Raw genomic sequence first — 27,551 nt, forward strand, 5'->3', positions numbered from 1 at the left:
AGAGAGCAACAGTGTATTTCCTGAATTAGTTTGCCAATTTATTTGCGTTACTTTAGTGAAATTTTGCAACTACCTGTTCTATCAATTATTCTGGATTATTGCAACAGGATTCCCAAAATGTTGAACTTCTGGTGTGTGGATGACTTTATTTAGTTAGACTTATTTTTTTGTTATATATTTTAATGATCTAAATTAATTTTGTTTAATGATATGGTTGCAAAATACCTGTAATTTATATGGGGATGTATAGTTGAGGCATGCTGTGTGAGTGCTCCAGCTCCAACTGCATATCCAAAACCTTTTAAAAGGAAATCTCAATGAGCCCTATGGGACAAAGTAAATTATTACATGTGGTGAACTCTTAAGTCATAGACCAAGGTCATGGCAGTGAGAGTGTATTTCAAAAAGGTTTTATCTGTGCTTGGAAAGCAAATGAAATCTCTCATCATTAACTTTAGAATTATAGTTGTAAGAGGATTTTCACTAGAGGTGAAAGATCAAGTTCATGGCAGACATAATGGAGTCTGAAAAGTTATTTCTGAGACATAATACTGGGGCGTGAAGCATTCACTGAGGTTTTCACATTATTGAGTTTACAGCCTGTAATCTGGAAGATTACTGAAGATCAGCTACTGAAGATCAGAATGGTTGTAATCATTGCTACTGTTATGGCTTTATTTCAGCCTTTGCAAAGGGGGAAATTTTAAAATTTAAATTATATTGTAAAGGCTTTTAAAAAAATGTCTTAGATTTTCAGGTGTGTCAGTCTCTGCCATTGCACACAGACTATAATAATAATAATAATCCTTCTGTAGGAAGATAATTTTTAGTAAACCTGAGTGATCTTAATGAATCCATCAAAGCACATGTGCATGCCATGATGTGATCTCTGACCTTATTTGCTGATAGTTCACGTAAATCAGAAAGAGCAAATGAAGGGAAACAGGGCAGAAAAGCATAACTAGGACTAAGGTTCTTAGAGACCCAGACTTCTACTCTGTCAGTGGAAATGGATATTTGTTTTTCTGTTTATTCAGCACTATTTTGTTTTTGTTATTCAAGTGCTCTATTTTGCTTAACTTTGCATGTGTACATACATTCCAGTGGTACCAATGAGCAACAGAAACCTGCCCAAGAGTAGAGTCTAAACTCTGTGCCTGCACCTTGGGACTGGTTTTGCAAATATCCCTGCCTGTAGCAGCACTTGCCTGCTTACAGTTTATAGTGCTCAGCCTGTTTGCTTGCAGAAGTGTTGAAATCTGCCAGTGCTGTGCTGTGTTTAAAAGACGAGCATTAAACAACCATCACCAAAAATGAATCTGTTTGTCCTTTTGCTGTCATGAAGGTGATTTCATTTACAGGAAAGTTTCAGCTGTTGCAGTTTTATTCAGAATAATTGGCTTAGTCCTCTTTTCATGCCATATCACTTCTGGGTTAAAATTAAATGTTTTTCACTTTTGTTTTCTTAATTCCTTCTCCTTAAGAAAAGGTATTTGTTCCTCAAGTTACAACTGCAAATGACAAGCACGTACATACTGTTGGCAAATGTTATTTTAATTTCTTTGAAAATATCAGCTAATTCTACAGTAGTAAGATTTTGTAACTGGAACTACTGCAAGTCAGCTCTAAGAGTGGCTATCAAGTTGTATTCTACTTGAGCAAAGTGTTTTGTTTCAGAATTAATGTGTTTTTTGGGAAACCTTTCATATTCTCAATGTTTACAAGATTACTTAAAAGTCATATAAGAAGAGGAAGCATAAACTGGCTTGATAGGTTACCTGTAATTCAAGAAATGGCAGCATTTAAATTAGACATAAAATCTTAGTTCTGATCTATACATGTGTTTTATGCTTCTGTTTTAAAATTACTTGGTCCTGTAATTTAGAAAATAGATTCTATAACATTTTCCTCTGTACTGTTAATGTCGTGAATGTTGTGTCAAAAGCAGTTGGTTCATTATCCAAATGGCCCAGAATGTCAGTGTTCAGTGAGACTTTCTTTGTAGGTTACGTCCTCAAAGGTGTATATTTCAATAATTTAGTCGATGGCCTCTCTTAAACCTTTTCTTCTCAACCAGCAATGCCACCTCTTCTGTGCAGTTGTGAGGCATTCCTGTTTCTAAGCCTAGTCACAAATGTCTGTGACCTATTGATACTGGGAGGTCTCTGCTGTTTGCAGCACCTGTGCCGATGACTTCTGCGTGGCTTGGTTCTCTGTAATTTATGATCTGAGGAGCTCAGAACAATAAATGGTATTTGTAGGTATGAAATGCACAGAAAAATGCACAGTATTGTGCAGTGCTGTCCTCAAAGCCTTTCTGCAAACATGACACTCTGGGGGATCTCTGCTTTATAAGGGGTCTGCTGTCATGACCCCTTGAATAACAAATGCCTCTGTTGCTACATTTGGGTTTCCAAACCTTCCTGAAACTCCCAGTAGATAAAACTCAGGGTTTTATCCCATCTTCTGCAAATAACAGCAAAATACCTAGCTTGCAACCTTGATTCCTTTGTTTCAGTTGATTCCTTAGCCTTTTAATTCAATTTTCTTGAAATTTAGACTGTTCCATTAAATTAGTTCAGTTTTATAGGTAGCAATATATACATGTGTACAAATTTAAAACACTAGCCTATGCAGTAGTTTTGTGTAACTTTGTTTTATGGAAATATGAACTCCTAGAACATAAGGATACTTTATAACTGAGGTACTCTGTGGGTCTGACAGCTGTGTTCTCTCTGTGATCAGGATTCAGACATGCATGTTTTTCTTTAGAATGTGTAAAATCTTCCCCACTGTCTTAGCAGCACAGTTATGCTTACCATCCTCCCAGCTCTTCCCCTCTCTGGTATTTTTGCATAATATAAGTCCTTGTGCACATTGTGTGAGCATTCTGTCATATCTTGAAGTGATCAGACTGATTTTAATTTATCTCCTCTTCCAAATCATCAGCCAGTTGCAGCATGCTGTTTGTCATCTTCCCTACTAGTATAAAACCACAGTGTAAATCTGTAGTAGTCTTCTGTTTCCTGACTGTGGTTTTAATATCAGGCAGTGCTTCCAACTTGCAAGAGGATTTTACACTCAGACAAATGACTTGTCATGCTAACTTATCATACAGTATCTTGTGAGGTGGATGGCTCATTTAGCAACACTTCCAGCAGGCTGTGTTCATGGTTTCTTTATCAGCTTGTGGGTGTTTTTGTTTGGTTTGTGAGTAGTGGGAGGCAAGAGTGTCTTTTAATACTCTAATAATTTTTTTGCAGCCTAATGCAGATCTGCTGTACAAGCAGATTTTAAAGAGATTTCCCGTCTGTCAGGCTTCAATTTCCTTCCAAATTGTTTGATGCAAGGCAATGGAAAATTTCATTTTATCAGGTTATTTCCTCCTAAGGAAATATTGTAATATGCTGAGACTTTACTCTGAGCCATCTCATTTCTTAGATGTTTTTACAAAACTAGAAATTGTTGAATTGGGTTTTCCTTCTAATTAGCACATGCCAGCTGCTGCCAGCAAAAGAACACCTGTGCTGCAAGTGAAGGTACCTGGAAACTTGGGCATGATTCTTCTCCTTTATGGTAGTGTAAATCCAATATTCTTCTGTTGAAATCAAAGCAATGGGCTGGATCAGTGTAGGTGAGAGTCAGAAAGAAAATTGGATGTATTTGATTTCTAGTAGGTGGATTCCAGAGGCAGTAATTGGTGTGATGTCCTAATGCAAAAGCATGCAGCTGACATAAATGCCAAGTAGATGCATAAATAAGTAGATTACTGCATTTTTGTCCACTGTATTCTCATGTTAAATACTGTCTTTTTGAAAATATGGTCTTTATTTCAAATAACTGAAACTACCTGTAATTTTAAAATAGAGAAGTAAAAACAAGTGTCAGTATTGTTCGTGCTAAAAATGCTTCTAAAGTTGGAGCTCTATTTATGGGCTAAGTTTGTCATTTTGTTGAAGTTATAGTAACTGTACTTAACTCTAGTAAGTGTGTTCCTCAGGAAACATTACTAAGCTTTCCCTCTACTATCTCCTTATGCAAGTATTAGAGGACTGTAAAGTCATTTTATTAGCTGACAAACTGCGTAATTACAAGATAAGCAGAGCTCTGCTCGGTGGAGGAAATGTGTAGTTCTTTCCTCTACATTCAGAAGCCTATTTCCTCCAGCTTTCATTGAAGGCAAAGGCAGCCTCCAAAACCCAGGAGAATTTAATCAAAGTGGCTTATGGATGTTTTCTCCTGGGTTTGTTCATACAGATAGAAATAAACCACAGAAATAAGATACCTAAACCATGAAGAAGTGCATGGTATATACACAGTCAGCAGTGAACTATAGAGCTATAGTATTAAATGTCCTGGATTGGGAGAGAGGAAAGAATATGTATAGACATAGGCTGTAGAGACAGCCTTGCAAATATGTAGGTTGAATCCTAGTTAGGATTTAGTACCTGGGGGGGAATTAATGGTTCTGCAGCAAGATCAATGTTTGAACTATATGGCATTTAAAATGTTACACATTAAACCTTTTTTGGTGTAGACTAACTAGGTTCTTGGAGGAGTTCTTGTTCATGGTGGTGTTATTAATGTCCAGAATGTCTTTTTGTCTTTCTGTTCCACTGTAATGACAGAAAAATGGGAACTATTCCATTTCCAAATTAGGAGGAGTGTTAACATGGATTTTGTTTGAAGACCTTTTTTCTCTGGTATGTTTTCATATTTGATTTGCTTTTGTATGGGCATCTTGTCATTCCCGTCATGCTACAGTGCTTTCTGCTTGCAGCTGAAGCTTTTGGAGCTTTTGGAGAAGAAGGGCTGTGGGGAGCTTTATTCACTATTAGAAAACCTCACTGAAGAGCAGTAATTTCATAATGGATAGTGCCAGATAGCATTAGCTACTGATGTTTGGATACCCACAGAACATAAATCAATACTTAGAGTAAACAGAGGAGTACTTATGTTCTGGAGCATTTGCTGATGGAGTCCTGGTGATGGCGTATGGCCTTGGAAGTAAGGCTGTAGTACCTATGTCTAGGCTGTAAATGCAGTATTTAACACAGCCTTACAAAAATGTGCCTTTAGGCACTGTGAGAAATGTTAATTAGAACATGTATATAGATTGAATTTTACTGTATTTGATATGTAGAATTCGTGTGCGATTTCTTTGCTTTTTGACTGCCTTTTTCTGTGTGTTTTTGTGAAGTAGGTAATGCATTGTTTTGTGGAGTTTTGTTTATCGCTGATGTAAAAGGAGCAGCGGGAAAGGCAGCTGTGTGGGATGCACATTTGAATTCTATGGCTGGTGAACACAGAAGGTATTAGGCATCTACAGTGCATAAAATACCAAAATTAAAATTCTGCCTAGTTTGCACTTCATTTTTCGTTACTTGCATTGATGCCAACTCACCAATAAAGTTACATGCTTTTTTAAAAACACATTAGTTTGACCTGTTCTGCCTTACAGCGCTTTTCCTGTTACACTGCAGTCTGGAATGCTCTGCAGTAGACGATGTATTGATAAGTACAATGCAAGTTTTTACTGTGAGGGTGTGGAATATTTTATGACTTGGTTCTTGTTGTGTGAAGCATCATAGTTTCTTGCAAGATACAGCAGTCACAGAAGTCACCAATTAAACTCTAACAGGCTGATATCATAGCAAAGCTTTTAAGAGAAACATTTGTTCAGCACGTGTTACGTAGAGCATAAAAACCAGTTTATCTTTTCCTGATGCTGCCAGTATTTTAAAATTTGATTATTTGCACCAATCCACATTCAGTCTACCAAAATACCATACAAGCAGAGGAGAATTTGCTTAGGTCATCTTCAGAAAGAAATAACTTAGCATCTTTCTGAATATCTCAGAAATATGCTGAATTTTTCAGGAGTTAATTTAGAGTTAATTTTTTTGTTGATATGACGCAGCTAAAGCCAGTGGTGCACAGGTTCTTTTCTTATTGGTCCAACTGTTACAGTGCATTAGGAAACTGCTTAAATACTTTGGGGTAACTTTTTAGTATTGTTTGTCCCACTGGAAGGGGAATGTTGTGTCTGGAAGGAAGCAGGATAGCTGTGGTGTGAGTAATGTGGAAATAGACTAGGATGCTCTCGAACAGCAGGATCTCCAGTAAAGCACATGATTTTCAAACTGCCTCTGTCAGTAGCACTTGCTAAAGGTTTACTTTGGGAGCTGGTGTGATATGACAGACTATTCAGAGGTTTTTCCTTAGCTTTGTTCTGAGCACTTAAAAAATACTCTGAAATGAGGCAAAATTAAATCATATGGGCCTGTCTTTAGAAAAGCATTAAAATCTGACTTTATTTCATGTCCATTCTTTTTAGTTTTCCCTTTCCAATAGAAAGGGAAAAAAAGGTGTGGTGGCTGATTTGAAACAAAAGGACACCCACACAGAAGTGAATTCTTGCTGTTATGTGCCACCCCTGGATTTTCAAAGCAATGCTTATTGGCAGTACGTGGCTCAGATAGTGTTCGTAGTTATGGACATCTTTAATTGCTCTCAGAAAAATACGTGAGGTTTCTGTTTATTCCAGGTCTAAGTGCTCTGGTTCCTTGTGTTGCTGAGTGCAGGCAGTAAGTGAGCACTGGGAACATCTGGAGTGTAGGAGCTCTGCAGCAGGAATAGGAAAGGAGCCCTCTGCAGGGATCCCTGCAACAGCTCTTGTCCAGCTGCCAGCGGCACATCTGATGTGACCTACAGTGATTTGGGCCAGATGGAGTCTGGGCTAGAGGTTGTGGCAAGACCCAGGTAGCCTCTGATGGTGAGAGAGCCTGGCCTTGGATTTAAGCCTTCCTTTGTCCATGTTTGCTGCCCATTTGACCGCTGTGAGCTCTGTGCATCATGAACTGCTCAGTGTTTAAGCCCAGAGCAGCCAGTCGGGCACTCAGCTGGATCTGCTGCAGTTGTCAGAGGGTCGTTCTTCAGGGATAACACTGCTGGCAGCTAAAACCTGTGAATGACTCAAAAAGAGAGTATTTGAGGTGTTGGAGAATTTTTTAATAGGCTTTGAAAAACATTGTTTGATCATGCAGCATGTGTTGGTCTTTCAATAAAATCTTCATTAAATCCACCTATTTCTTACAGGATTTTTTTTTATTATTATTTCTGTTTGCCTTTGTCACATGTTCTTGCTCAGATTATCATTCATTAGGTTCTCCAAAGAGATTAACAGTTGCTAAAAAACAGGATCATGTGCATTCTGGTGTTCTGTGTGAAAGGAGTGCTGGAGAGCAGAGAAGCCGCGGGATCCCTATAGAAATTTGCAGACAATTTTGATACTCTAGTCCACTCAAAAAATCTGCCGATACCCTAATGTTTTTTCCCTTGCCAGGACCCTCCTTGCCTGGTGTCATTTCTTGAGCTCTCCTGGGATGGGATTAGTCTAAAACAACAAAGTAGCCAGATGTCTGGTTCTGAGAGAGTCCCAGAGGCCAGGGTATGGTAGGCAACAGTAATCGCTGGGGGCTGAAGATCAAAGATACCTGAGAATTACTTATGGGCACATACTATGTGTCATTCCCATTATTAACAGTCTGAGAAAATTTGTATCCCTAATTAACCCTTTTGTTGGTTAAATTTTCTTGCCAGTACAGTCCTGTCTGTGAGAACTATTTGTTCTTTTTGATACCATTACGTGTTAGTTTAAAAAAAAAAAGGTAAATTAAATACTCTCATAGTAGCAAATTTATGTAACTTATTCAGATGGTTTTTTTAGCATGGTAGTTTGTAAATATCAGAAGTGAGCATGATTTCTCGTTGCTTACTGTGCCATCCTTTGGGCTGGTGTCATTCCTATCCAGAACTGTGTCAATAATGATAGTTAACTTGTGAGGGTGGCGATTTCAGTTTATTGTTTCCTAATAATCAAAAATGAATTGGTATGTAATTCAAGGGATGGGATGTCTGCATATCATTGCTTTCCCCCTTATTGGTATTTCTAATTAAATCCTAATTAATATTTTTAGTGATCAACACTTGTTTGTATTATACATTCTGAAATAACAAACTGAGACTGTAAGTGCTGACTGAATTCTTGTAGTGCTTTAGGAATGAGTGACTCCTAGAGAGAGAGAGAAAAGAGAGAGGAAAACCTGATTATGGCCTTCTGTGCTTCTCTTTTTTTATCCTCACGTGAAAATAGGAAGGTTGTGAGTTGAATATCTATTTTACTAAGTAATAACATTCTCTGTTGCTGTAGAATTGAAAACTGAACAATTTTCCCTGACTTGTGAATAATAATGAATAGTTGTCAGAGATACCTCTTGTTTGTTCTGATCACTACAATTTCACTATCATTAACATTATACAATATTATGTGTGGCAAGTACTGTATGTGCACATTTGAGTGTGAGCTTCTGGCCACACTAAGTTTGTGTGTGGTTTTGTGTCTATATTGCAGGCATTTAACAATTCTAACAGGCATTTTTGAGTGAGCAGTAAGTGAAGAAAAGATCCCTGGAGTACTTTAAAGGGTTGAATTGATTTGTCTGTTTCAGTCTTGACAGTCTCACTTCAAACCATTTTATTTGAGCAGGAAACCCCAAAAGCTGACCTGCCTGAAAGTCTATTGTGTTTTCTTTTATACTTTCACTTCTGTCACAGGTTGTGTGACAAGGTGCTGTCTGCATCATCCAACACAGCCATGGCTGCTGCTCCATTGTCCCCATTCCTGTTCAGCTGCACACCCAAAGCTTTGTTTAAAACCAGTCACCATATAAAGAAATGTGGGGGAAAAGCTTTCTGGTGAGCCAGGGTTATTTAACCTATGGCTACCAGCAGGTATAGTTGATCATTATCTGAAAATTTCAATATATGGATGGGATAGAGACAGGTACTGTGCTTCTCAGAGGTGCAAGGGAAGGGGGAGCTGCACAGGGGTGGTTTGCAGGCAGTAGCTCTTTTCATAAGGATGGTGGCACCCTGGATTTTGGATCATTTGTTGCCATTCATGTGCCATAATCCAGGCATAAGCACTATGACTGCTTGGCAGCTGCCTGCTGCTCAAAAGATTCTGCCTGACTGTCTTACCATAAAGAAATGAGGTCTTCATAACATTTCAGTTCTGTTTTGCACAACCCTTGTGGGTTGCTTTTTTCTTACTTTTCCTCCTCCATTGTTCCTTTGGGAGGTGTTGCAGCAGTTTAGTTTGTCTGCACTGACCTGTTGAAGGTTACAGTCAGAACTGGAAGAGGCAAAATCCAGGTGTCCATGAAGTCGTGTCTGCAAAGGTCAGTCACTATGAGCTCCCTGTGAGCTAACTCACACAGACAGCAGGGTGTTTCCCAGGGAGCTGTGGAATCCTTAGCTGAGGTTTGGGGAGAGCCCTACTGGATGGATTTGCAAAGTATCTGAAACAGAATTCCTTTCACTTCATTCTCTTTTGTCATCTGACTAGAGCTCTTGCTCTTCCACTACTGCTGACAAGCAAGAATGTGACACAGCCAGCAAATACTAGATGAGTTTATGGCACAGCCATCTCCCTGTGTTTTCAGGCTGGTAAAATTAATAAATTTTGATTACTAATGCCACCTCACCAGTTTAAATAAAAAGGTGTTTGGATCTGAGGTGATGTGGGAGAGTCCAATGCAGCGTAAGAGCAGAGAAAAGCACTGCAGAACTACTTCTCCCTGACGTGCTAGCAATTTTCTTTTGTTGAGAGATGAGGTTATGAGGTGCTAGTGTTATTAAACAAGTAGTTGGAGTGTGGAACTAGTGAAATTACTGATACCTTCTGCAAGTAGATTGTCCCCCGCTTTCTTGTTCATGTGACACATTTCTGTACCATGAAATGTCATGAGGACATAAAGCAGTTCTTTATTTGGATTTACAGAAAACTGGCTTTAGAGCAATGCAGATCCTTGAGTGGACTCAGAAATAGGTGTAAATACCTTATACAAGTGTACTGGATTTGTGTGCCAAAGCCAGGATGTAGTCTTTGAGAAGCTGCTGGAAGCGTCTCCTACATCTGATGGAACCAGTGCCAGCTGGCTCCAAGATGCACCAGCCACTGGCCAAGGTCCATCAGCAGGTGCTGGTTGTGCCTCTGGGATAACATAGCTAAGAAGGGGCAGAAGTCTCTGGAGAACAGCAGCCAGAGAAGAGAGGAGTGAGAATATGTGAGAGGAGCAGCCCTGCAGACACCCAGGCCAGTGCAGGAAGAGGGGCAGAGGTGCTCCAGGTGCCGGAGCTGAGGTTCCCCTGCAGCCCCTGGTGCAGCCCATGGGGAAGCAGCTGCAGCCTGTGCAGGACCATGGTGGGGCAGAGATCCCCCTGCAGCCCATGGAGAAACCCACACTAGAGCAGTGGGTGCCTGAAGGAGGAGGTGACTCTGGGGCAAGCCTGCACTGGAGCAGGGTCCTGGCAAGACTTTCAGATCATGGAGAGAGGAGCTCACACTGGAGCAGGTTTTCTGGCAGGACTTGTGACCCTGGGAGGGACCCATCCTGGAGCAGCCTGTTGCTGGAGGACTGCACCCATGGTGAAGGACCCACACTGGAGCAGTTTGTGAAGAACTGCAGCCTGTGAGAAGGATTCATGTTGGATAACCCATGCCAGAGCAGGGGAAGAGTGTGAGGAGGCAAAGGCAGTATGTGATGAACTGACTATAAGCCCTGTTTCTCATCACCCTGCACCTCTGGTGGAGAGGAGGTATAGAATTTGGGAGTGAAGTTAAGCCTGGAAAGAAAGGAGGGCTGAGGGGAAGGTGTTTTTAAGATTTTATTTTATTTCTTGTTATCCTGCTCTGATTTGATAGAAAAAACCCCACTTATTTCTTACCAAAGTCAGGTCTGTTTTGCCCGTGACAGTAAATGGGTGCCTGATCTCCCTCTGTCCTGATATTAATCCACTAGTATTGTGTTATATTTTTCTCTCCCCTGTCCTGCTGAAGAGGGGAGTGATAAAGTGGCTTTGGTAGGACCCTGGCATCCAGCCAAGGTCAACCCACCACAACAAGCTGAATAAATTTGAGTACATTAAGGTGTTACATTGCATATTAATGAATACTGCTTCATTCTGGGTGCTTCTATTACCAGAGAGTCTATGAATTTGCAATAACTTTTGTGAAGGAATAAACACAGGAAATAAAGACACAGCCCTCTAGAAATCGGTGGGAACGGTGTTCTCTGGCTAGGTCTGTTGGGTATCTAGGGGTGATAGGGCTGCTCTGCTGGCACAGCTATGTAGGGATGAAAACAGCTCTGTCACTAATGTGCTCCTGTCTGGTATTTAAGAATGAAGCCATAGGAACTGTGAAAATGGAAGGGTTCTAGAAGCAGTCAGCGAGAGTGAGTTGTAAAAGAAAAGAAAATTAGGGTTGAATTGAAGGGCAAAGTATGCAGAAAATTAAAACACAACATCTGCATGGACCTAGTAGTTTGTTACTTCAGAGGAATATGTAGGTGTTTCATAGTTACATCATCAAATGAAATGTATCTGTACATATTTGGCTCCATGCTGCAATCGTTATATTTAGTGGTTTTGGGGCTGTTCACTGTTTTAAACCGCTCATGACAACACAAGCTATATGAGACACTTAAGCTGTAGCTTCCCTTTTTACTTACCTGAGCCATTATGACCTTGGGCTGTGTAAAATCAAATTTAAAAACCTCATATTGACGTAACTGAGGCAGGGACATAATCTAAATAAAAATCATGTCATGAGATAAATAGGAAAACCTTTCTTTCTATTCACAAATTTATTTCCAGTCTCATGTTCTGTTCACAACACTGGAATTCATAGGAAAAATGAGGAATGTAACTAACATGGCAACTTTTTGAAAAGTGTCTGCACATGGCATAAACACGTGAGTAATCACAAGCAAAAGCTGCTTGGTGACTTGATTATACTCAAATTCTTGGCAGAGAATTCTTGCTGTAGAATATCCGGTTTTCCAGCATGTCAAGAACAACTTGCTGTTAGTTTAGTTTGTGGAGCTATTGTGGGGAAGAAAGGAAATTAATTAGAACAAACTCTAGAAAGCTATGGGTGTTCTTATGATCTCTTGTAATTAAAAATGTCAACTCCTTTTCCTGGTTTTTGGATGAGCAGTCGTCTGTGTTTAGAGGTGTTGAAGGAGAAATGATGTAGTGAATTTTCCAAGTGCTATTCAGTTTTATGCCAACAATGATGGGAATTGGCTTGTGTGGCAGAAGAGGTGATGGAAGGATCAGAAGCTGATTGACAAAGCCCTTCCTCTCTAAATTGCAGATCCTAAAATTCTAAATCAAGTCATAGTAATATATGAGCTTGTGGCTGTATAAGAAGTCTCCTGACTATATAAAGTGCTTAGCAAACCCCTGGGTTATCCTGGTGTTTTATTGGTGACCCTGTGACCCAGCATAAATTCAAGGCAAAGGGCTGTTTTAACTGTGTCCCTTTCCTAGCTCAGAGGGGCATGCTGCTAACAAGTTATGGCTGTGACGGCAGAAAAGAATGTCTGTGTTGGGAAAATTAATTGCTTGTAAGCAAATGTTTTTAAAATGTCACATTATTTTCATAAGATACACTTTTTGTTAGTGTTATGCATTTGAGGAATAGTAATAGGCAAAGCTTGCCTAAGGATTTCTTTCTGAAATATTTAAATTATATAGCTAATGTTGTTTTCTGTGGTCTTTCTCTGACAAGCTATTGTGACATGGATTACTACGCCTAACACATCTTTGTACTGAAAATATAACAATCGAGCATTTAAAATAAAATGCACATTTGCTGCTGAATATATCCTTCTTTGAGAGGGCTAGATTAATGAAAATTAATGAGGTTAGGGAAATTTTGCTTCGCAAGTGATCAAGTAAATTGGGCTTTGCACAGTCTGCAAAACGTTATTTTAACAAGACTGTATTACGTTTCTGTTGTGCCTTCCATTGTTAAGGGTAATTAGAGAATATGTATGTTTTAATGAGAATAAAAGTTATATTAGAACCAAAAGCTTTTCTACTACTAGTCTCTGAGGTTGTCTTGTATAATGTAAGGAAAACACTGGTTTTTATTGGCAAGTGTGTTTATTTTTCTTTTTGTTAAGTACTTTGTACAAGCAGCATATATACTGTAAATAAAGGGTTTTTACAGAATTGCACTGCATAATAACTATATATTCTTTTTTTAAGGCCTTAATAGAGGGTACGTGCAAATTAATACTCTGAGTTGTAGTTTGCTACTGAAAGTATTTGAAATATGGGAATATTTTTCAGGTGTTAAGAAATGTTAGTTGGGAAGAGAAGTCCAAATCTAAGCCTTATTTAAATTGGACGGTTTCATGGGCCTTGTGTCTGAAATCAGCATTATAGTGATTCTTGGAAATATCTACAATGTGTGTTTGTAGACTGGATTCTTGTTACGGGTCCTGTTCCTTAATGAGTAGCTGTGTCCTGTGGGGTGGCAGGCCTTGTACTAGATTGTGAAATAACTTTACTGCTGAAAATCCTCCAGCCTTCCAAACCCCAGCAAGAGCAAGCGAGTCCACCCTCGCTTGCTCTTGCAAGCCTACAAAACTGATTCCCTTGGATGGCACGGCACAGAAATAATAAAGACACGTGTCTGCCTCTTTGGGTTTTCCTGCTCCTTGTTTCAGGGAAGAAGCCAGAGGATAGGTAGGGCTGAAAGTTGCATCCGGAGAGCAGTGCTATGTATTTGAATTCTTGTTCCAAGGTCTGAATCCTGCTGGAAGCAGCAGTAGGTCCCGTTCCTATCCCTAGAGTTTCCCGGAGTTAAAAGGCAGGCTGCGAGTCTGCTGGCAATGGCACGGCAAGGTGCGTTCGGATGGAGTAAATCAGGATGTGCAGCAGGAGCGCTGGGATGTGGGAAATGGCCACGTGTCTTTTGTGGGAAGGTGATTGGGATGGGGGCTCGGCAGGAGCCGGATCGGCCGAGGTGGGGGCCACTGCCACAGGTTGATGGGCAGGCGATCCGGCAGCCTGGCCGGGGCGGCGCAGGAGGGCTGCCTAATATGCTGTGTGCCCTAAGGGCCTGGGGGAACACAGTTGGATTATTATGTTAATGCCTGAGCCTGCTGCCCTCTTCCTATCCCAGCTGGGCTCCCTGTTGTTAGGAACTGCTTTGCTCTGACAGTGGAGTAATATACTTCATGATTGAAAGGGCAAAGGGGCTGGCGAGAAAAAAGAGCAGGCCTGCACAGATATGTAAATGAAGGGGGGAAGGCTGTAGGAGGGTTTGCATGTAGGTGTGGGTAGAAAGTTTATTAGGAAACGAGTAATATAAATCTGCTAATTGAGTTGTTATTTACAAGTCCCATTCCGTGATTTGTTTCTTTGTGCATTACCCCCCCTAATGCTGATGTACAGTGAATTCGAAGTGCTTACCAAAGCAGGCACTTAGGTTGATTTATTTGAAACCGAGGTGCTATAATACACTGGTACCAGTGTACAGTGCTGACAATGGTGTATTTTTCAGGACTTTGATTACTGTTTCATGCTTTGCCACTATATTGCTATACTACAGCTTATAGTGGTGATATGATTCTTTTATGTATTGTAGGTAAGTATATCACTCTGAATTTTGTTGATACTTCGAGAGTAGGATATAGATACAGATTACAGGAATACCTTTGTTATGGTGTTAGAGCAAATTGAACTTTGATTCAACGAGATGATGACGATGTTGTGATATTTTTCTGAGGTCTTTCTTGCAGTACAATTGACTAAACAACAACTGGGTTTTAGAATGAATGTATATGTGAGATGAAAGTGTGTCGCACAGATAGATGGGGGAGGCTTGATGTTTGTTTGGTTGGTTTTTTTTCCTGATGATGATATTGCCTGATATACTGGGTCTTTCTCTGCCTTTTATCAAGCTTCTATCAGTGGCAAAACATGATTAAAAATACCAGTCAGATGGGATTTCTAACATCATTATTTGTCTGTTTTACATCCCAAAGTTCTGATCACCAACTAGTCAAATAAATTGCTGTTCTCTAAATTGAACTTTTGAAAGTGAAAGCTATTTTTAAAAAATGCAGCTAGTGTGTCAGATACAAAGTTTTCTGATAGATGAGGTGCTGCTCATGGAGCTGGTACTTGGTTTGTCACAAAGATGTGATTTCTGATTGCTCCTAGTGTATAAGATGTCTTTTTCTACTCTTCACACATCTGGGTATCCCACTTCTGTGCCTTATCTTTGTGTTCACTCGTATTGCTGCTCTGCCTCGCTCTTAAGAAGGTGTCTGTGTTGGCATGGGTACCTCCTGCTGTGCAGCAAAATTGGCAGCTCTCACACTTCTGACCTGGCAGTTGTGAATGTTCTTCTTGCACAGTGTTATTCACTTATGCATCTTCTGTTACTGAAGTACTGTGTGCTGAAAAAGAACTCTGGACCTAGATTGCTTCTGCAGACTTAGTGCAGATACAGGATGTTCTGGGCATGACAGAGAATTTCTATAGCCCTTGCTTCACTGGGTGCCTATGAATAACCATCGCAGGTTAGTAACAGGTAGTAACATTATCTGGGTCCTGCTGGAGCCTTTGTACTTAACACAAAATTATTGATTTCTTTATTGAGGTGTCCTTGGAGTTCTTTGTAGGCGTATCAGTATGTTTTGTACCTTTCTCTACAGCTTATGAGTTAAGGTGAGAAGATTGTTTTCACACAAAATGCTGAAAAATAGGAGCACTGATATGAAAGAATTGCTTTCTTGTTGAAGGAGTGTATTTTCCAAAAACTGCATGTTTTTCTTTCACATTGTATCTGCACTAGTTCTTGAGTAACAGCTTTGGGAATACAGAACTCAAGCTACATACTGTCTCAAATAGGGAATGTTTCCATTCTTGGTTTGGTTTTATTTTTTTCCCTTCTTCCCCCAGTTTATGCAATTAAGACTTTGCAGAAATGTTTCCTGTGCCTTTCAGGAAGATCTGTTTGTAAATATTTTGTTCCAGGTCAGGTTAACTTTGCTCAGTTTTGCAAACAAATTATTTTCACGTGGTCCACATTTTTCAGTATAACTTAGGTGTTCCATATTTCCATTTCTTATGGTAAACTGGTCTCCCTGGCTGTGTCTTCTCAGTGCATTGTAAGAATTTGATAACAGTGCTGCATTGAGGATCAGCTGGAAAGCTTTGTGTGGCAACAGTCACAGAGGCCATCTTCCACTGGGCATGGGAGAAATTCAGCTGAAAGCAGCAAAATAACAAAATGAAATTATTGAAAAAGAAAAGTTCAAACATGGGACCAAAACTAGTGATTTTAAAGATAGGGGAAACTTAGGGTTAAAGCACACATTTAAATACTGCTATATCCCTTATGCTGCATATTCCAGTTTTCAGCCAGCTCTGGATGTCAATGGAAAATTCAGTGAATGCTGCCACAAAGTGCATGTTCAATGTGAGTGGCAAGTTTTTAACTTTTTGCAGTGAAACAAACTCACAGCCAGCACAGCTTTTGGTGATTCTCTGCTCTCCAAGAGCACAATTAGAATTCTGTACGTGAAGCCCGTAGGTTTTAGTGTTTTCTCGCCACCTTTTCTTCACCGAAGTAGTGGTTATATAGTAGTCTATATGACCCATTAGAAAGTCAAGTAAATTACTTTAAGGAAGTAATAAAATACCTTTAATTTAGCTGCTAATGAGTTGCTGTGTATTTTGTATATAAGTTTACATAATAAATATATACATATAAGAAGGAAAATTCTAAAGAACTATTTCAGCATCTTTGTAGTTCATGATGTACTCATGCTGCTTGTCAAGTAGCTGTGAAGACAAGCTCCTGACCCAGACTTGATTGGCATTTGAGTATTAATCCTTGCACTGCATGGAAGACAAGCCCCTTCTACTCCTTTTGGATTAGAGGATGTAGCAGTCCACTTGAAAAATGGGGGCAACCATCTGAGTAGAATTTAAAGATCTTCTGGGCATGATTCAGAAGAAGGGTGGTGGTAAATACCACTGCTGTAGTTAATTTGTTGTCAGAAAAATGTTGCTTGGACCTCCATTTTTTACTGATCCACTGCTGAATTCCTTGGGCATATTTTGGGGATATGTAATATATAAAGATGCACATTTAGGCACTTTCTCACTCTGTGCATATGTAAGTTGTAGTTATATGAATTGCTAATATAGAGGGTGAAAGTAGCTGAGCAGCATTTCAAAGAATGCAGTTGCATGCATCCATGTTGTTCCTTTTTATCTTTTATGCAGTGGCTATTATGTTGGTCTCTTGCTTATTGTATGCAACTTTTCTTTTCCTCCTCTCTCTGCTACAATATTGCAGTGTACAGAGCTTTGGCTGGGCTCATAAAAAGGGAATTTCCTGTACCATATAATACTGGCTTACAGTAAAGCCTAACCTTTGGGCTAGGTTAAGAAAAAATAAATTGTCCTTCTCTGAAATATGGACATTTGTTGATGAGATGACAAATTCTGACACGAACTCCAGAGCTCAGGATTCATGGATCTGTGCAGAGGGCCACACTTAATTTATATTTTACAAAGCTGCTGTTTCAGCCAGCCTCCCCATGCTGTGGCCTTCCTTGCACTAGTGTTATGTTTCCCCATCTCCTGTCATTACACAACTGTAATAGTGAAGCTGTTGCCAATGGTCTTTCTGTTGACAGGGACTTTCATAACAAAGCTATTCCAAGCTGGTTTTTAAGGCCTGGCATTTAAAATGTCTGGTTCTGCTACTAACTGCCCAGAAAGCAATATGACAGCGGGATATTTATAGAAAAATCCTGGTGCAGACTCAGCCTTAGAGTTAATGCAAAGGGCACCTTTTAAAAAGTGGCCTTGTGCTTTCATTTCACTTCAACAGGGAAGTAATACTCTTTGGAGTTGTGGGATGCATTGTTTAACTAGACCTCTAATCATGTTATGGATGATGGGTCTCCAGGAGAATCAGGGGACAAGACCTTTAAGTGTTTTTATCACAGCTTAAGATCTCAGAAAATGTGAACTTAAATAAAAGTATGTTTGGGAGGTTGTTATTGCTCTGTATCCTTTTGAGGATACCTTCCACAATCTTTTTTTTTCTTTTTTTTTTTGTTAGAGAGAAAGTCCTTTACAGTTACGAAGTGTTTGACCATAAGAGAGGAACAATTTTTTGGCAATACTACTTTTTTAGCACTGCTCAGTTGAGCCTCTTTTATTAAATCATTATTCAGCAATCTGTTTGTTCTGGTATGAGACCCAGTGTCTTCACTGCTAAGGTGAAGAAACCCGGAGTTTCTATGAAATCATGATGTGCATAAGGCTTTTGGGTAGTTTTGATAGCCAAGTGCCAGTGACTGGTTAAATTCTTAATTTTCTGCCCTTTAACCACATATCACAGGCCAAATATATGGCAGTTAAGGCTTACACTTCACAGTTTGAGAGTACAAGGGAGAAGTTACCTTGTTTTTCCCTGATTAGGAAAATGATGGAAATGGGCTTTCCATTTGGGGAAAAATGCATACAAAAAATTTGGCAGGATGCCTTTCCAGAACCTCAGAGCTTTCTGGTGTGTCAGAAGTTTGTGGAGAGCTAAGTCAGATGCTGGAGCATGGTGTTTATGCACGTGTGTATTTGGTATGAGAAAGCCTGTGTTGTAATGAGCCTGTCAGCTTTAAATCACTGCTTGTGCCAATGTTTACACTGGCACTGGGCTGTCGTCTTAATGTTTGCATTTGCAGTTTTTAAGTAGATGAGGGAAAAAAGAGAAACTGCCTCTGTTTATTCATGTTGGTATTCAGAAGTCCACTGCCCTGTTGTAGGAGCCAACAGTGGAAGGCACTGTGTCGTACAAGAGTGATTTTGTGTTTTGAGCTGCAGCTGACAGGAGGATGGGAAAATTAAATTAAATCTTCAGGGTACTGCTGAGCTTGGGGTATGACTGTCACACAAGGATGAGGTGAGAGAATTGGTGGCTGTCTCTGCTTACAGCCCTTGTCACTGTCAAAAGGAGGAGGATCACGCTTGTAGAAAGAGGAAGACTCCCTTGGTAACCTGAAGGAATAGACAAGGCTTTGCAAAGGTTGTGCATTGCCTACATTTGTGTTTCTAAATATGGCCTAGATGGCCTTTTTTTCTGCTTTTCTGGTGAACATCACACAAGTTTTGTTTGCTACATAGCCACAGGAGCATCTGGTGTGGGTAAATCTTTGCCATTTAGGATAAGACAAAGAAATTATGAACAAAGTGACAGCATTGTACAGCTGATAGTGTGAGCTAGTCAGGCAGTGTGCGCTGATCATGAAGCCTCTCATCCGTTCTGTACCTGAGGAGACCCAGTCTTGGCTCTTTCAATGAGAAAATGGACATTCCAGGTCCTGACAAAGGTTTTTTCCTCCTGGCTTTATTCATGTGATCTTTCTGATGACAAAAGTCTTTATCTTCATTCAGCTCAATTATACAAGTAATCTCAAGTAAAATGAGATTCAGTAGTGTTGCTTTCCAACCTTTGCTAAACACAGATTTCCTCTTACTCATCTTTATATTAGTATTGATGGAAATTTGCAGAGTGACACATAAATGTTCCTGAGACCTGAATGATAAATGTTTGCCATTTGAATTGTTAGCAAATGTTTACATTCTGGTTTTACTCTCTGGAAAAAAAACCCACTTCAGTGAATATACTCTTCTGGTTTTCAGTCTTTCTTAACCTTCTGCCTCTGAGTGAGAAATACCATGCTGACACTCCAGTTGCTGTCAGTAGAGACAAGTTAACATTTCTAACAAAAAGAAAGTGAACAGGATAGTTTTCTTTCTCTGCCTCAGTATTGCTGAAATTATTGGTGAAAAACAGAAATCCTTCAATAGGAAGATGTAACTTAATAAGTGTGTTCAAAAAGCTTACTTTTTTAACAGATGTTTTTGTATGTGTAAATGCTACTTATCAAAAGGTGGTGATGGATATGAGGAACTACAAAAATCAGGGTATGAAAGACTGATTTTCAACAGAAACAACTTTGCTGGTGAGAGGCAATAACTCTCTGCCAGCAGAGGCCCCAGTTTGTTTTGGTGCCCTGTTTGTGGCAGAATGTTGTGCCTGCCTGAAGCAGCACCAACTTCTACTCAAGTGATGGCAACCTCTGGCAGCCTGGAACAGAGGGCTCAGTGCAGTGTTTTAGAGAGAATCATTCTCTGGATGATGTTCCCCTGCTGAAATGCAAACAAACAACAGATTAGTTATTCTATTTTCATTTTATGGTGCCTTTTCAGTGTTGTTTCCCTAGAAGTGATGGTTATTTAACATGGTTGAAATAAAGCAATGTTTTCATGTTGTCAGCACAGCTCTAGGGGCAGGTTGGGGGTTAGGTGATATCTTTGCTATCTTTTTCCCAGTCAGAAAATTGTGTTGGACCACAGGGGACATGGTAGTGAATAAATACATAATCTCTTCCATACTTTGGGGTTTTTTTGTTGGTACACTGGGGGCTTCTTGGTTGGTGGGTGTAGTTTGTGTGTGTGTGTATTTGTGATTCTCTGGATTTTTGATTTATTTTTTTAATAAGAGCATAAGATTACATGCATCTCTACTGAAATAATTAGTATAATTTGGTATTTTTATAAGAGACTTTTTGAACATCAGCACACTTATTTTTGGGAAAATTTCTTTGGACTCAAGATTTAGTTGCTATCAAAGTTTTGTGGGGTTTCTTTTGTTTTGTAGGGGTTTTGTATTTTTTTCATATTTTGTTTGTTTGGGTGGTTGTTGGTTTGGGGGTTTTGTGTGGGTTTTTTTTGCTGTAAACGTAATACAGCAGTTGTGGTGCCCTATCACATAGATAGCACATGGGCTGGAGTCATGTGTAAGATGTATTCTCCAGCTTCTGTTGAATTCAGTATGGAGTGTACATACATCAGAGTCAAGTCTAGACCCTATTTATTTCCCAGAGATGATGCTGGATGATACTTTTATTTAAGTCCACATTTTCTGGGGCTGGATGAAAGGTACGTGTTTTGCCTTGGAGGGGGCAACTGCACTTCTGGAGATTTGGTTGAGCAGTTAACACTGCCTCTTTCATTTTTGCCATGCTGGAGCAGGATTTTTATATGCATTTTAACAGTTATTTAAGAGTCCCCATATGCTTAGAAAGGAATCTGAATATATGTGCCTTTTTTAAAGCTGCATCATAACTAGGTTATTCCATCAATACAGTAGAATGACTGGGAGCTGCAGTTGGAACAATATGTAAAAATACAGCTTGTAAAAGATTTCCTTTATTAACTGTCATCATCCACAGAATATATGTTCAAATAAACGTTGTGTAATAACTAAATTTGAGATTAATAGGCCCCTTAAGAAACAGCGAAGTCATTCAGGATAGTCAGTGAAAAATAGCCTGTAAGACTGTTACATGCACATATTGTCCTGCTTACATGCTCTCTCTGGTGTCATTCCCATTTATCAGTGTCAGCAGGCTCTGTTCTCATTAAAACACTCTTGCACAAAAGCAACTTAATTTTCTTAAGAGAAGAGGACACCTGATTCAATTTAGTGCTTGAAACCAGGAACTTGAATATATATATATTTTTTTCCTGTCTGAACTCAGATGAATAGTTATGAACAGCAACACAGATTAAACCTTATTAGGTATATTTATATTCTGTTTGCAGTAACAGTGCTGTGGCAAATAGCTTTCTACAGAGATGTACATCTTGTTATTGGGAACAGCAGTTAAGACATGAGCTGAGGTAACACTCACATGAGATTTTATTTTTAAACAGGAGATTGAAGGATCTGTTTAAAGGGACTTTGCCAACTCATTCAAGTTACTTCTGACATCCTGCCTTTTTCCACCTTTTTGAACTACACTGATCTCTTTGGGTAGATAAAATTTCCTTTTCTGTCCTGTTTGGTCAAATCACTTCCATTGCTTTCTTCAGTCTCTCTTTTTTTTTATATATTTTTACTTCATTCTTCTGTCAAAGAGGAGACATGGTTGTATTAAAGTTTGCAATAATAGTATGGATGCTGTAAAAAGTCACATTACCACATCATGTTCTCTGTCCTCTACTGCATAATCCTGCACTAGAACTGTGAGAGTCCTTGTCTCTCCCCAGTTCTTCTCTGCTCTTCTGGGTTCTTCTTCTTCACTGTGCCTTGTGTTAAATAGGATAATTAGTCTTATTGCTGATGCTTGAGTGTGTGGTACATCCCCCTAGTGCTCAGATTTTAACTGCAGGGAATGGCAGACAGACACAGAACAGCTCTGTATGATGCCCAGGCTGCTTCCTTCCAGGATGTTCTGAGGCTGTTTGGTTTCATTACGCTGCATCTGTGGCCTTGACCCTGGAATGTCCTTTCCTCAGAGCAGGGATGACTTGGGGCCAGACAGGCCCTGGTGTCCATAGAGTGTGCTGTCCCAGCTGTGGGGTGCCTGGGGGTAAGGCTTAAATACATCTAGGAAGGTTGTCTCCCTAAAGACTGCCAAATGACACTCAAGAATCCAATGGCTTAGCATTGAAGCAGTATACACATATTGATGAGAAATTCTCTTACTTTTTCCCGAGGTCCACATATGAAGCTGTGAGGCACTGCCCTTTCCCTGTACTCTGTAATAAAGTTCCAGTTTAGTTGTGCATAGCAATTTCTTCAAAAACCTTCTGATAATGATAAAATATTGCTGTTTGACCCAGGTGTGCCAAATGTAGCCAGGGTGTCTTTTCCTGTTGTTTAATGTAGTCTGGCTATGTTGTTATCAAAACAATATCTAGTCTAATAAATTCCAGGGTAGTTTAGTTTGGTACCAAAAACAAGGCGATGAAACAAAGTTCAGAACGTGATCTGTATTTAATACTTGAATTCTAAACACACTTGTTTGATTTGCTGCCCAACATGTACTTGCTGCTGCATTTGGATGCACACCTGGGGGGAAATGCTTAGCCCCTTGGTAGTGGCTTTGCCTTTTTCTTCCATCTCTTACCAGCCTTTGTTGCCAAGAGGATGTCTTGGATTTTGTTGCTGTCAGTGTAGAAATCTTAGCAGTGTTTTCCATACGTATATTCCAGGATAAGGTGAGAAATGAAGGGCTGAGGCTTTGTGCTAGACTCTGGTTTGAGAAGAGGAAAGTTTCTGTCAGGTGCTGCCAGGCAGATATCCTTCAGAGGTGGCCTGGTCATTTCTCATTTGGAATTCTCCCTTGAAATGTAGACCACGAGAGCATTCCCTCAAGCCCAGGGCCATAAAGAGTTGACTGAAATTGTACCTGCCTAATAATAAGTGAATTTGTTGTTTAATGGAGCTAATGTGTACAATTGTTAACTCAAGTGATGCTGTCCACGTTCTTCTGTACTTGCCCTGTTAAGAGTCTTGGCAGTGACTTTCAGTCGTGTCTCTTGAGTTGATACAAAGACAGAAAATTTGTTTAGTTGTTGCTACTGCTGCTTTTGAACGTGGGCTGACCTTACATTTCAACACATGGCTATGCACTTACCTTTTGAAAGGACTTTGCTATGGATTTTATAGCGCTCTCACCTCATACTAATGGTAAATGCAATGAATGGTTTGCAAACACATGCAAATCTGAACTTGGAGTATTATAAAGACATCCAAATGTTTTCATGTTTTATTGTTTCATTTAAGCTGACTGCAGACAGTCTGATATCTGTCGAAGCACAAAAAGAGCAAACACTAAAAAAAGAGATGCAATAATAGTGACTAATAAATGTCTCAAATAGAAAATGAAGAGCCTGGCTGTATCATGTGTCAGCACTAATGTTTATTTGTATCATCCCTCTAAGGATTTCAGAGTGCTTTTTAAGGAATGAATTAATTTTGACAATGCCCTGTGAGGTATGTATCCCTCCTATAGAAGGGAGTTGGAAACATGAAAGTGTTTAAATTCTAGAGGGTTATGCTACTACATACCAGGTATGTTTAATCACAAATTGGAGCAGATAATTCAGATTACTACTAGTTTGTTTAAACTGAACAAGAATCACAAGTAAAAGCCTCAAAGCATCAAAAGTGAGTATGAGAAGAAATGACTTCTGAGTTTATTTTGCTGGGGAAATGTTTACAAAGAAAACTGCAGATAGAGTAAGTGACATATATAAGTCCTCCCTCATTGAGGCGAGTAATCTGGATGATTTTATCTTAATTTGCAGTCTTCCTGATTTTTTCCCCCCCTCTTCTTTTGCCTTTAACGAGTGTTTCATCATCTGCTACGGATAATTTCTGACAGTTCAGAGAGAAGGAGTTAAAAATTGTAAACTAGTGTACTCCAGAACTGGTTGTGAATTATGAGTTTTGCATGTGATTGGCTAAACAACTGAAGCATAAAATTTGTCCAAGATTGTTGTCTTAGTCCCTGTTACATGCTTGAGATTATTTTAAAAATCCAGATATCTTCCAGATGGATCAGGAAGGAATAATAGAAGTTTGGTTGTGGGCAAAATACCACCATCTAGTATCTCTCAACACTTTTCCAGATAAAGAATTTTTCCTGGAAGTGGACTTGCAGCCTGTTTTAAGTAAAATAATGTCATATCTCTAGATAATCCTCTGGTCAGGATTGGTAGCCATGCTTTTATGTTTGTGTGAATTGGTATAATGTGTCTTTGCTTTGCTACATGAAAGTATCAGTTGCACAGCTTCAAATACAAGTAGAAAATCCTGATTTAATGCTCACTTGTTGAAGAATTGTTTATACTACTCACGCTTCCTTTCAGCTATGATCTCTGGCAAGAGAAGCTGTTTGGACTTGTGCCTCTTTTTTTTTTTTTTTTAATGTTCAAAAAAGAAATGCTGATGAGAAAGAGGTGTTAAAATATGTTACTGTAGTTTACAACTGTCAGCTATAATGTTTTATTTAGCTGTAACTATTCAGATGCTCCCTCCACAACATGGAATGCCATATGCCATTGTCCCTGTTAGTAAGCAAGTCAGCAAAGGTTTCCCAGTCTGCATTTGTTTTTGTATTTGGGCCACTGAGGAGCTGTGGTCCAGTGCCATCTTTTATTGATAGGGCCAGCAGAGGAGGAATCTAATGAAATTATCAAAGCTTTGAATTAATTATGAACTTGAATAAGAAAGCTAAGCTCTCTAGAGCCAAGGATCTCATTACCCATTCATTTTCAGTGCATCCTCTTATGGAGCAGAAGGCAGGTTCAGCTACTGCTCCTACCCTGATTTTGGACTTTATTCAAACTTGCTCAACTCACTAGCAGCCTCCTGTTACTAATCTGTGGCTGGAAGTGTCCAGGGTGATTAATTTTCCTCTAAATTGGCAAGTAAATGGTAGATTTCCCTCCTCCCTTTCCTCTTACCTTTGCTGTGTGGCTTTTCATCATCAGACTGGCTGCCATACAAGAGTTTCTGTTCTTTCTTGGTAATTGAGTAAAGCAATGCAAGACTCAAGTTTTAACTTCTTGGAATTTGATGAGTTCATATTAAGAAATAATTCTCCTACCTTGTATTTCCTGGATATTTAGGTAAGCACAAACACTTCTTAACTCATTATCAAAATAGTTTATTTTCTTATTTTAAAATACTGTGGAGTGAAAAGTAATGACATTTTTGCCTCAGAAGTATGGGGTCATTGTGGTTTTTTTGGTTTTTTTTTTTTTTGGTTGGGTTTTTTGTTATTCCTATTTTATATTTGTTTGTCAAGCTACAGGAAATTCTCTCTGTCAATACTTTATTATGATGAACTATTAAAGTAGATTATTTTCCAGGTTAATATTTCATAAAAATTGTTAAAAGTGTATGAAAATGCAGTATTTTAGTTAAGTCAGGTAATGTTTATTTTAATTAATAGGTCAGTATATAAAAATGTTCCTGGCAAGTTAGAGGACGAGTAGTGAGACCAAGCTTCTGTGTAATATTCTTAGTTCTCGTGGATATTCCTCTTCAGTCTATCCACAAGGATTTTCTTCTCCTCCTGTTTTTGTCCATTTCAGCACATTATTTATGAATACATAAAGCAGAATCCATCAGTCTCCATAAGTTACAGGCGACTGGCAATTTTTTGAGCAGTGTCTAACTGCCTAATCGTCTCTGTGTATGTGTGTATTTGGAGAATCTAATAGCTTGGTGGGTGGGGAAAGAACATTTTGTGCTTGTACTGTAGCTATTTACCATTGGTGATATTTATCCTTTTTTTCTTTTCAGGCAGCTGCTATATTTAATTCCGCTTTTGGAAGTTTTTTGGTAAGTAACACAGTGTTTATAGCAAGTGCTTTGATAGTCTCGTTTTTTAACAGTATCATTGTTGTGTTCGCATTTTTTTCACATTATTGTTGGTGGAATTTTGCCATTCAGATTGCAAAAATTTGAATCATCTTTCAGTTTATGTCACCATGCCTTTAAATATGGATATTGCAATTTCTTTTATTTTTGTTAAAGTCTTGAGAAAGGTAGTGAATAAATTGTCTTTATGGGCTTGTGGTAAATTAATAATGTGTAAACACATCTTAATTTCCTCCTTAATGGGTTAACAGAATCTATTATTATGCAGATGTTTCAGACATGGGCATCAATATATTGATTTTTCTAATAAGGCCCATCAAATACTCATTATTTTCTATCAAGAGGCCATGGATTTTGAAAAGAAAACATGACCCAGCTGATCAGAGAGTAGATGCTAATTTACTCAGTGACTTGTCATTTGTTTAGCATATTTTACTGTCAGTGGAGCCACTCGATGTCTCTGAGGAGCACACTAAAAGAGCTAGATATGGGAAAGCAATCAATCCAGCTGGAAATATAACTGTTTCTTTAAAGAGCAAAAGCAGTGTTTGTGGTCCTGATGGCCTACAAACACTTGGAAAGGACACTGTAAGGAACACTAAATATATTTATGAAGAAAGGAAGAATAGATTTCTTTTGCTGATATGTTAGTTAGAGAGATACTAATGACTATTAAATAAAAAATTATTTTATGTGTTGGCAAACTACTGTGACTGATTGTTTATTTAGGCAGATAATAATTGAATTTGTTCTTACTAAAATTTATGCATGTTTAGAAGTATGTGTTTGTGATGCCAGTCTTGTGTCCTGATTTTATGCTATGATGTATAAAATGAAGGAATGATAAAAGAATTCAAATTAGGAAGTTGAAATCCTAACTGTGAGTACAAAATAACTCACTTGTTATTCATGGCTCATTTTTTGTTTATTTATTTAATGAAAAGCTGGCTTTTAGGAGCTTAAGTATATGGAACTGCACTATCAAGAGATAAAGTCACGTAGCATTTTGAAGTTGTGTTGTTCTGCTGCATTTTTGAGGGACTAGGATGACTGTAAGTTTTTTTGGGGTATAGATTCACATGATTACAATATCACTTCCCAAGTACTTGTCCTTTTTGTCACCTGTAATGTCCTCCTTCCATGGGCCTGCCTCAAACTGTGGAAGTGTTGGAAAAACTGAAGTCTGTGTGTGTGTGGTATTTTCTCTTGTTGCTTGGCACGAGCTCCTGTTTTTTCTGCTGTCTCCAGCTTTCAGTTCAAGAGGTTTCTGTGAATACCCAAAGGCTCAGTTCAGCTGCCATTTGAAGATATCTTTTGGCTTCAAGTAAGAATTTAGGCTTCACTGCATCTGACTACAATGCTGGCTCTTAGTAAATCAACAGAGACATATTTTCAATTTCTAGTAGTTGCTGGCAGC

At 39.0% G+C, this 27,551-nt stretch overlaps 1 protein-coding gene across 3 annotated transcripts in view; it reads left to right on the forward strand.

Moving 5' to 3' along the window:
* SLC10A7 (solute carrier family 10 member 7) overlaps positions 1-27,551 on the forward strand; it is a 139,810-nt gene that overhangs the window by 20,286 nt on the left and 91,973 nt on the right. For all 3 annotated transcript variants that reach the window (XM_058838660.1, XM_058838658.1, XM_058838659.1), the window contains one exon: positions 26,057-26,095. In XM_058838660.1, the coding sequence (XP_058694643.1) occupies positions 26,057-26,095 (39 nt within the window). The remainder of the gene's footprint in view (positions 1-26,056; positions 26,096-27,551) is intronic.

Source organism: Poecile atricapillus, chromosome 4 (genome assembly GCF_030490865.1).
Source record: "Poecile atricapillus isolate bPoeAtr1 chromosome 4, bPoeAtr1.hap1, whole genome shotgun sequence".
NCBI classification, from domain to species: domain Eukaryota; kingdom Metazoa; phylum Chordata; class Aves; order Passeriformes; family Paridae; genus Poecile; species Poecile atricapillus.